Raw genomic sequence first — 12,060 nt, forward strand, 5'->3', positions numbered from 1 at the left:
GTGCCCCCCTTCACCCCTAAGGGCTATGGTAGTGGTGTACAGTTGTGGGGAGTGGGTTTTGGGGGGGGATTTGGGGGCTCAGCACACAAGGTAAGGGAGGTATGCACCAGGGAGCAAATTTTGAAGTCCATTGTAGTGCCCCCTAGGGTGCCCGGTTGGTGTCCTGGCATGTCAGGGGGACCAGTGCACTAGTACAGCTGGCCCCTCCCATGACCAAATGCCTTGGATTTGGCCGGGTTTGAGATGGCCAGCCTCGGTTTCCATTATTGGCGAAAAACGATGCCAGCCATCTCAAACCCGGCCATCTCTGACATTTGGCCAGCCCGAACCGTATTATCGAAATGAAAGATGGCTGGCCATCTTTTTCGATAATATGGTTTGGGACCGCTGTTTGCAGCTCATGCCATATAGATGGCCGCCCATATAGATGGCCGGCGCCGTTCGATTATGCCCCTCCATGTTACTATGTAACTGTCCAGAAAAGGCCATTGACCAGTTAAATAGCATTTTGGTGCCTAAACATGAATATTCAGCACAAGATAACCAGTTATCTCTGCTAAATACTCGCGGTCAGTGCACAAAAGTTAACCGGCTATATCGTGTGATAACCGGTAATATTCAGTGCTGACCAACTAAGTTTAGCAGGCAAATCGAACGGTATAAATAGCAGTCCTATCTTTGCCCACTATTAACTTAACCAGCCAACGCTGAATATTCACTTGGCCAGTTAAGTTAGTGCCAGCAAAAAAAATCCTGGATATTCAATGCTGGTCACCGGAAATGACCTGGCATTGAATATCCATGGTCAGCGCCGACCACATCACTTATACGGTCTGCCTCCCACCTGGACTTTGCCTAATGGATTTTATAAACATTAAAGTTAAAGATTTAAAAGCTCAATAACATCAATAAAGACAAAACCCAGAGACTACTATGGTACAGGCCACCAGCTATTAGTATGCAAACTCAATGTACACCTGAAAAACACACAAGCCAGTCATGAGCATAGCAAAGCATGACCTTGAAAATATGCTGTTGGAATAAGACCATGTGCAAAATCAATTCACTACACTTGATACTAATGCCAGAGTACAAAAAAAGTTATAGGAAGACATCAAGAAAGTTGTACTAGAAGAAAGTGAAAAGTCCCTGCAAATGGTGAAAAGGCAAAAATAGCCAAAATGAATAACTGAAGAAACTCTCAAAATTGCTCAGAAACATAAAGATGCTAAAGCCAGAGGAGAAAGAGAAGAGAAAAGAAGCAGTCGAGGAAGTTAGCTGGAATTTCCAGCATATCGCAAGATGAGACACAAAGAAGTATTACCACAATGCATGGAAGGAAGCAGAATCAGAAAATATAAGAGGAAAATTAGGATCAGCATTCCTAGCATTACAAGAGTTAAAGAGAAAATTCCATCCTCAAACTGGAACACTTAAAGATGCACAAGGATGCATGTTGAATGATGCTGAGAAGATACCGAATCATTATATCATAAATATCAAGTGAATTGTTAATTTAACCTGCACCTTACGATCAAGAACCATGGGTGATAAAAGAAGTTAAAGCAGCATTGAAAGCTTTTATTAAAGAATAAGTACTGAGAATTGATGGCATTCCCATTGAAGTACTACAGCAATCAGTTACAATACTTACAAGACTCTGCTAGGAAATGTGAAGGACAACATCATGGCTTACTGATTGGAAAAGATCTGTGTTCATATCAGTACTGAAGAAAGGTGGTCCAACTCACTGTGGAAATTATCACATGATTGCTCTGATCTCACATACCAGCAAGATCATTCTGTGGAGATTACAATCATACTCGGAATAAGAACTGCTTGAAGCCCATATAGGATTTAGGAAAGGGCGAGAAACAAGAGACATCACAGATAGGAGATGGATCCTTAAAAAGATGAAAGAACACCAAAAGGATATTTGCATACGTTTTATTGTTTACAGCAAGGTTTTTGACTGCATAAAACTCTGAGCCAGTTTGAATGGAACAAGGAGAAACAGAATGGTTCAAAATCAGCAAAGGCATATATGACAAGACTACAAACTTTTCTCTACATGAAATCTATAAGCAGAACAAATCATCAGTGAAGCTGTAGTGTATGAAAAAACCTGAAGTGTGAAAATAGGTGGATGATACCACATTATTGGCTGAAAGTGAAGATAATCTGAAACATCCGATTATCAAGCTCAAGTAACATAGTCTCAAAATGGGCCTGCATCTTAATGTGAAGATCCTGACAACTGGTAAAATTTCATCCTTGATGGAGAAGTAATAGAAACAGTAGACAACAACCTGCTTGGATTTACTTCAACCTGCTTGGACTTATAATAAAAATGAAACAGGCAATCAATAAATTCAATGATGTATTACTCTTGGCAGAACAGCTATGAGGGCCTAGATTCAGTCTCCAAGTGCAGAGATGTATCTCTACATTGTGACAGGTACAGGACCTGTCATGCTGAGAAAGTATGTTTTCCTTTAAGAAAGGGCTAAAACTACAGGTACCAGAAGACCTTGTGCCAGAGCAAGGGACATAAAGAGTCAGAAGGCTGGGGATGGGAAAGCCTGAAAACCTAAACAGGAAGTAGCCCATATTAGAAAACGCTGGGAGAAGTGAGGCCCACTTATCCTAATTGGCCCAGGGAGGAAGTAGCCCATATTAGGAAAGGCAGGGTGGAGGGCAGTCACGTATCCTAATAGAGACTGAAATGAGATAAGACCACAGGTTGGTAGAGCACTTCTTGGAAGGGAGGGATTTAAGTCCCAAAGCCCCTTTAAAAAAAAAAAAAAAACTTCTCCCAGAAACCATTGAACAGAAGGTAGGGGAGATGAAGAAGAAGTTATAGCTAGAAGGAAAAATTGGGCTGAGAACTCTGGGGCATTGGCTACTAAGTAATGAAGAAACATGGACAGAAGGGCAAGGTACTTACCTGGAAATTGAGACAATGCTTTTGCATTTTTCTTTGAACTAAGCAGAACAGCTGGGGATGGAGGATAGGACGGTTAAGTCATGTTGAGTTCTGTCCTATCCGGGTTGAGGAAGCTGTTTGACTAAGTTCAAAGTTTCAAGGTTTATTAGGTATTTACTATACCACCCATCATAAAGACATCTGAGTGGCTTACAGTCTAAAATACGTACTCAGAAGGGCTCAGTCTAATTGTTTTGCTACATATTATAGACACATTTTAGATAAAAGAACCCCCCCCCCCCCCACACACACACACACACACACACACACAGGGCTTATTAGAGGAAGAGATGGAAAGTTAATTTGTATAAGGCTGGAGTGTGGCTATAGCCTGATTTGCATATACCCAGAACTCTAACAAAGTATGTGTTTTCTTGAAGTGTAGGAGCCAGGAGGTTTCAGAAACAGGTTTGGTTCTAACTCACAAAAGGAAGGGTATTCAACGTGACGGAAGTAAAGTTGAGGTAAGTTGAAATAAGAGCAACTGGTGCTAACAAGATAGTGGAGGAGTGGTCTAGTGGTTAGGGTGGTGGACTTTGGTCTTGGGGAACTGAGTTTGATTCCCACTTCAGGCACAGGCAGCTCCTTGTGACTCTGGGCAAGTCACTTAACCCTCCATTGCCCCATGTAAGCCGCATTGAGCCTGCCATGAGTGGGAAAGCGCAGGATACAAATGTAAAAAAATAAAATAAAAAATAGTAGCTGTGGACTGTCTTTGATTCCATTGGGTCTAGTGCCTGTCAATTTAACTTGCCCAAGCTATGATAATGTCATATAGATGAGGAAGTTAGATAAAGAAGAAGTAGGACAGGAAGAAAATCAATGCCTTTGAAATTATGGTACTGGAGATGCATAAACCATAGTCTTCCCAAAGAACAAATCCATCAGTATTGGAGATCAAATCTAAGCCTTCCTTAGAAGTTCAAATGCCAAGACTTTGACTTTCATACTTCAGGCACATCATATGAAGAGAAAGATAATTGGAGATAGATATCATGCTTGGCAAGTTTGAAGGTCAATACAGAAGAGGAAGACCGGTAATGCAATGGATCGATACAATAACAGCTATGGATGCCACTCTATCAATGATTAGCTGCCTAACTGAGCACAGTTCAGGGCAACTATCCAAAGGGTTGCCATGAGTGGACACCAACTCAATGGCACTTAACAACAAAAAGTATACAATACACCAGAAATGGAATTTTTCTCCAACCTTAAGTCTATTACATTTATTTTGTGTTGGATGAGGGGTGCAGAATATTGACGCTTTTAGCAAACTGAATTCTTATTACACTATTTGCCAAAGAAATGTATTGCAGTTTGTATTATTTGTTATGTTATGAAAAAAACACTGTATGATGTCTTGTCTTTTTCGATATCGATTAATAAAAGCTTATTCTGACTTCTGATTTGATTACAGACCTGTTAACTGAGACTGGTATGAGGAGTACCATTGACTATGCTGTATAAGGGCCTCCATCACATATGTGCTACTACCTGAAGACCCACAACACTGTAGAAAAGCTTAAAAGCACAGGTGTAGAGCAGTCCTGGGTTTCATCTAGGGTTACCTTAAACAGTTTACATATATAATAGCTTACCTGAAGAAATACTGTGACTGCAGTTTATCAGGTACTTTTGATCATATACCTGAAATTTGATGCCTGACTGATCCTGAATTGTATATGAGAAATAACTGGAGTTGTCATATAAATACAGAGTAAAATAAGAGACAATAACATTGAAAATAATATGCAAATATATTACAAAACTTTGATATAAATGAAATTAGGATTATTCACCAGTAAAGCACCACGCAAATTGATCCCAGTTTCTATAGTAACATAGTATGATGCCTGTAAAAATGTTCTTTGCAGGATAAGGGCAAGGAAGAGGAGAACTGCTAAAACATAAGCATTTTCCACAAATTGCTTTGATGATAGGAAGTAGATACCAAAGATCCGGTTTTCAGCAGAAGAATTATTCTAAAAGGAAGAAAAGCAAAAAAAAAGTTTGATCTTAATAATAGATCATTTTACACTGACATACAATTTCAATAATAAACAAAAATTTCTACAGTGACATAATAGATATTTAGGATCTCTTTTACTAAAGTGTGGTAAGTTTTTGCACTTACCACGTTAACAGCAAAAATACACAAGCAATAAGTGCAATGGGGGCATCTGCCCTGCATTTACCACACAGGAAAGACACTTACTTTGTGGCACAGTGTTACATGCAGTGCCAGATAGCATGGGAGCAGCCACGCTATCAGTTGTTGCATGTAAAACGGTGCCATCCAAACATGAATAATAAACCCATCCAGAGCCCTGCTGTGGTGGCACACAAAGACACATATCTAAGCCGCATTGAATCTGCTATGAGTGGGAAAGCGCGGGGTACAAATGTAACAAACAAACAACCCCCCCCCCCCCACACACACACACACTTCCCAGCTGACCTGAGGTGTAGCCAGCCCTCCAATTTTGGGAGGACCTGGAGTGGACTGTGGGGGAACAGCACTTTCCTCCTCGTGCATGTTAAACTTACCTTTGCTGGCGGGGATGCCAAAGTCCTACCAGCCAAAGAAATGCAATGCTGAGCCAAAGAAATGCACTGCCAAGCCGCTCCCCGCTTCCTTGTGCTTTTTCTGTAATGCAGAAGTTGGTGGTCTGCTTCCAGCTGCTGTCTCCAGGATTCCCTCAGCATACTCAGTTCTTGCGCGGAACTGAGCATGCGTAAGAAGTCTCCAGGAGGCATGTCATGGACTTCTGCATTACAGAAGCAGCACAAGGAGGAGAGGAGCAGCTCGGGCACTGCATTTGTTTTGGCAGGCAGGGTGTCGGAATCTCCACCACCCATTTAAGAGGGTGTTGCAGGTTTTTTTTTTTTATTACATTTGTACCCCGCGCTTTCCCACTCATGGCAGGCTCAATGCGGCTTACATGGGGCAATGGAGGGTTAAGTGACTTGCCCAGAGTCACAAGGAGCTGCCTGTACCTGAAGTGGGAATCGAACTCAGTTCCCCAGGACCAAAGTCCACCACCCTAACCACTAGGCCACTCCTCCACTCAGGAGTGAGTGAGTGAGTGAGTTTGGAGTGAGCCCGAACCAAACGTATGTGGGGGGAGGGGCAGGCTCTCAAGCCCTCCCCCCCACCCCCCCCCCCCCCATGGTTATCAAACATGTTTGGAGTATGTATTACCTGCATTAGCTGCACCTGCAGGTTAGAACAGGAGGCTGAGAACCAGGGAAACCAGGGTTCAAATCCTACTGCTGCTCCTTGAGATCTTGGACAAGTCACTTAATTCTCCAGTGCCTCAGATAAAATAGACTGTAAGCCCTCCATGGGTGGGAAAATAACTATTGTACCTGAATGTAACATGCCTTGAGATACTGCTGAGAAAAGTGTGGTCTACATCCAAAATCCAATACCACAAATGTTGTGTAGTGATGCAAAACACTACAAATGTCACTCAGGACCTATAGAACAATGTATCATAATTTCCAGGAATCACACAAAGGGCATAACTAGGAAAAGGAAGCAACATAAATATTGCAGTGGGCACAAATGTTTACGCTGCTGCCTTTTCCTAGGTGAGCATTAGAACATCAATACACCAATAGGAAAACTAAGCAAGCCAGATTAGTACAGTTTGATCCTACATATTATTATTATTATTAGCATTTGTATAGCGCTACCAGACGCATACAGCGCTGAACACCTGACACAGAAAGACAGTCCCTGCTCCATAGAGCTTACAATCTAAAAATACAGACAAACAAGGCAATTAAGGGTGAGGGAAGTACTGAGTGAAAAGGAACAAGGGGAGGGCAATTGAGTAGAGGCTAGGAGCCAAAAGCAGTGGTGAAAAGATGGATTTTCAGCATTGATTTGGAGACAGGTAAAGATGGAGCAAGACGTACAGGCTCAGGAAGTCTATTCCAGGCATAAGGTGCAGCGAAGGAAAAGGAACGTAGCCTGGAGTTAGCAGTGGAGGAGAAGGGGGACGAAAAGAGAGATTTGTCCAGTGAGCGGAGTTCATGGGGAGGAATGTAGGGAGAGATGAGAGTGGAGAGGTAATGGGGGGCAGCAGAATGGATGCATTTAAAGGTCAGTAAGAGAAGTTTGAACTGTGTGTGGAAGCGGACAGGGAGCCAGTGAAGTGACTTGAGGAGTGGGCTAGTGTGGGTATAACGATTTTGGCGGAAAATAAGTCGTGCTGCAGAATTTTGGACAGACTGGAGAGGAAAGAGATGGATGAGTGGAAGACCAGTGAGAAGTAAATTGCAATAATCCAATCGAAAGGTGAGAAGGGTTTGGATAAGGGTTCTGATAGCGTGTTCAGAAAGGAAGGGGCGAATTTTGCTAATGTTGTAGATAAAGAAATGACAGGTTTGGGCGATTTGTTGAATATGAGCAGAGAAGGAGAGAGAGGAATCAAAGATGACTCCAAGGTTACGAGCCGAGGAGACAGGGAGGATATGAGAGCCATTGACAGAGATAGAGAATGGGGGAAGAGGGGAGGAGGGTTTAGGGGGAAAAATGAGAAGTTCAGTTTTAGCCATGTTTAATTTGAGATGGCGTTGAGACATCCAGGCAGCAATGTCAGACAAGCAGGCAGAGATTTTGTCCTGGATTAAGGTTGAGATTTCAGGGGTGGAGATGTAGATCTGAGAGTCATCAGCGTAAAGATGGTAATGAAAACCATGAGATGAGATCAGGGCACCAAGGGAAGAGGTATGGATGGAGAAAAGGAGTGGTCCAAGGACAGAACCCTGAGGCACACCTACTAAAAGCGGGAGGGAAGTTGAAGAGGATCCACCAGAGTGAACACTGAAAGTACGGAGTGAGAGGTAGGATGAGAACCAGGAAAGAACAGGGCCCTGGAATCCAAGGGAGGGCAGTGTATCGAGAAGTAAGGTGTAGTCAACAGTGTCAAAAGCAGCAGATAGGTCAAGAAGGATGAGGATGGAATAGAGACCTCTGGATTTAGCCAGAAGCAGATCATTAGAGACTTTAGTAAATGCAGTTTCAGTAGAGTGAAGAGGGTGAAATCCAGATTGAAGTGGGTCAAGAATAGGTTGAGAAGAGAGAAAGTCAAGACAACGGCGATGAACGACGCGTTCAAGTAATTTGGAGAGAAAAGGGAGAAGGGAGATGGGGCGATAGTTGGAGGGACAGGTAGGGTCAAGTGAGGGTTTTTGAAGGAGTGGAATGACAAAATAGCATGTTTGAAGGTCGTAAGAACAATTGCAGTGGAGAGTGAAAGATTAAGGATGTGACAGATGACAGGGATGATAGTAGGAGAGATAGTGTTAAGTAGGTAAGTGGGGATGGGATCAGAGGAACAGGTAGTACATTTAGAGGAGGAAAGAAGAAGGGCAGTTTCTTCAGTAGAAACTTCTGAGAAGGAGGAGAAAGAAGGAGAGGAAGGAGAGTAGGGGGTGTGGACTAAAGGAGAGAGAGGTGGGGAGGGTTTGGATGAAAATTCAAGGTTAATCTTACGGATTTTATCATGGAAGTAATCAGCTAGAGTCTGTGGAGAAAGAGAAGGGGGAATAGGAGATAGAGGTACTTTGAGAAGGGAATTCAGTGTGGTGAAAAGAAGTCGAGAGTTAGAACCGACGGAATTAGTCAAATGGGTGAAGTAATCCTGTTTGGCAAGTGAAAGGGCAGACTGGAGGAGTTCAGCATGAATTTGAAATGAGTGAAGTCGGCAAGGGTACGGGATTTACAAGCAGAACACAAATGGACCCTCACCAAGTACAGGACAAGTAATCACAAATTAGATAAATAAAAATACGTAGACAAAAATATAAATACTTATATTTCTCCCATACCTTAAAGCTGGGGTATTCAATGTCGGTCCCTGAGGTCCGCAACTCAGTTGGATTTTCAGGACTTCCCCAATGAATATGCATACTCTACTAAAGTAACTACTATAATATTCCCTTATAAATCTTTATTTAAATGCAAATCTTTATATAAAACATTTAGTAAAACATAACCCAGAAAATGCCTCCCCTTATTGTTTTTGCTCACTCACACCTTCATCATTCAAACTCATACACAATCACACTACCATATTCATGTTATAAATACAGTTTACTAATTTAAAATAACTTCCTACTCTCTCTGACCTATGTGATGAATTAACAGCAATACTGGAGTTTTTCCACAAATATGTTGTTCCTACAATAATTACAGTTCTCATCCATCAATCTCCATAACAAATCTTATTCAATGCAAAACCTTGTCAATTAGATGTGGAGGGGCATTTTCGATATGAAGGTCATTTTCAAAAAAGAAAACCGTCTTTCTTCTGTTTTTGAAAATAGAAGGTTTTGTGATTTGGACGTTTTGTTTTTTGGTCCATTTTCAAACAAAAAATGTTCAAGTGCAAAACGCACAAAATCAAGCCATTGGGATGTAGGAAGAGCCAGCATTTTTAGTAGACTGGTCTCCCAGGCATCCCAGGAAAGCAATAGGGCACCCTAGGGAGCACTGCACTGGACTTCATAAAATGCTCCCAGGTACACATCTCACCATTGCTCCTTTACCTTGTCTGCTGAGCCCCCCAAAACCCATGCAAAACCCACTACCCCAAACTGTACACCACTACCAAAGATCTTACAGGTAAAGGGGGCACCTATATGTGGATACAAAGGGTTTCTGGTGAGTTTTAGAGGGCTTGCAATTTCCTCCACAAGTGTAACAGGTAGGGGGAGGTAGAAGCCTGGGTCCACCTGTCTGCAGTGCACTGCACCCACTACTAGACTACTCCAGGGACCTGCATGCTATTTTGATGGACTTGAGTATAACATCTGAGGATGGCACAGAGGCTGGCAAGTAAAGTTTTTCATCACATTTTTTGGGGGTAGGAGGGGGTTAGTGATCGCTGGGGAAATAAGGGGAGGTCATTCCTGATTCCCTTCAGTGGTCATCTGCAGGCTTATGTCGAAAGAAAAGGGTGCCCATCTTTCGACACAAATCGGGAGATGAGCGTCCTTCTCCCAGGGTCGCCCAAATCGGCATAATCAAAAATCGATTTTGGGTGTCCTCAACTGCTTTCCATCGGGGGGACAACCAAAGTTCACAGAGGTATGTCAGAAGTATAGTGAAGGCGGGACTGGGGCTTGCTTAACACATGGGCGTCCTCAGCCAGTAATGGAAAAAAGAAGGGCGTCCCTGATGAACACTTGGGCGACTTTACCTGTTTTTTTTTTATGACCAAGCCTCAAAAAGGTGCCCAAACTGACCAGATGACCACCGGAGGGAATCGGGGATGACCTCCCCTTACTCCCCCAGTGGTCACTAACTCCCTCCCACCCTAAAAAAAAACTTTAAAAATATTCTATGCCAGCCTCAAATGTCATACCGAGCTTCATGACAGCAGTATGCAGGACCCTGGAGCAGTTTTAGTGGGTACTGTAGTGCACTTCAGGCAGGCGGACCCAGGCCCACCCACCCCCCCCCCCCCCCACCTGTTACACTTGTGGTGGTAAATGTGAGTCCTCCAAAACCCACCACAAACCCACTGTACCCACATGTAGGTGCCCCCCTTCATCCCTAAGGGCTATGGTAGTGGTTTACAGTTGTGAGGAGTGGGTTTTGGGGGGGTTGGGGGGCTCAGCATACAAGATAAGGGAGCTATGCACCTGGAAACATTTTATGAAGTCCACTGCAGTGCCCCCTTGGGTGCCCGGTTGGTGTCCTGGCATGTGAGGGGGACCAGTGCACTACGAATGCTGGCTCCTCCCATGACCAAATGGCTTGGATTTGGTCATTTCTGAGATGGGTGTCCTCGGTTTCCATTATCGCCGAAAACTGGGGACGACCATCTCTAAGGATGACTATCTCTATGGTCGACCTAAATGTTGAGATTTGGGCGTCCCCGATCTTATTATCGAAATGAAAGATGGACACCCATCTTATTTCGATAATACAGGTTTCCCCACCCCTTCGTGGGGACGTCCTGTGAGGACGCCCTCAGGAAAACTTGGGCACCCCGTTCGATTATGCCCCTCCACGTTATTTAGGGCACCTTTTTGTGCCTTATTTGTTATGAAAACAGGTCTAGTTCAAAACATTTAAGTTTTAGTCCTGGACGGTTATAATGCCGTTATATCGCTCCATGGTGCGACCGCACCTTGAGTATTGTGTTCAATTCTGGTCGCCGCATCTCAAGAAAGATATAGCTGAATTGGAAAAGGTGCAGCGAAGGGCGACTAAAATGATAGCGGAGATGGGACGATTTCCCTATGAAGAAAGACTAAGGAGGCTAGGGCTTTTCAGCTTGGAGAAGAGACGGCTGAGGGGGGACATGATAGAGGTATATAAAATAATGAGTGGAGTGGAACAGGTGGATGTGAAGCGTCTGTTCACGCTTTCCAAAAATACTAGGACTAGGGGGCATGCGATGAAACTACATTGTAGTAAATTTAAAACAAATCTGAGAAAATGTTTCTTCACCCAACGCGTAATTAAACTCTGGAATTCGTTGCCGGAGAACGTGGTGAAGGCGGTTAGCTTGGCAGAGTTTAAAAAGGGGTTAGACGGTTTCCTAAAGGACAAGTCCATAAACCGCTACTAAATGGACTTGGGAAAAGTCCACAATTCCAGGAATAACATGTATAGAATGTTTGTACGTTTGGGAAGTTTGCCAGGTGCCCTTGACCTGGATTGGCTGCTGTCGTGGACAGGATGCTGGGCACGATGGACCCTTGGTCTTTTCCCAGTGTGGCATTACTTATGTACTTATGTACATTATGACTGATAAATTCTTAGGAATGCCCAAGGTCCGCCCTGAACATGCCCCTGGTATGCCCCCTTGAGATTTAGACGCACTTCTGACGGATTTCAGAGAAAAACGTCTAAAAATAGGTTTCGAAAATACTGATTTGGACGTTTTTGTGAGAAAAATGTCCAAATGCGGACTTATGCCACTCTTTGGACGTTTTTCTCTTTTGAAAATGAGCCCAATAGCGCATTAATTGGTATGCATGTCCATAGGAATCCCCATAGTCGGTAAAACCTTCGGTCATTGAGCATTACTCTGGGAATCACAGCT

The 12,060-nt window shown here is 43.3% G+C and overlaps 1 protein-coding gene across 1 annotated transcript in view; it reads right to left on the bottom strand.

Annotated features, from left to right (window-relative positions):
• Nucleotides 1-12,060, bottom strand: part of ABCC9 (ATP binding cassette subfamily C member 9) — a 454,126-nt gene that overhangs the window by 338,338 nt on the left and 103,728 nt on the right. Inside the window, 1 exon segment of the mRNA XM_030214004.1 lies at nt 4,789-4,971. Coding sequence (XP_030069864.1) covers nt 4,789-4,971 — 183 coding nt within the window.

The sequence above is a fragment of the Microcaecilia unicolor genome, chromosome 9 (genome assembly GCF_901765095.1).
Source record: "Microcaecilia unicolor chromosome 9, aMicUni1.1, whole genome shotgun sequence".
NCBI classification, from domain to species: domain Eukaryota; kingdom Metazoa; phylum Chordata; class Amphibia; order Gymnophiona; family Siphonopidae; genus Microcaecilia; species Microcaecilia unicolor.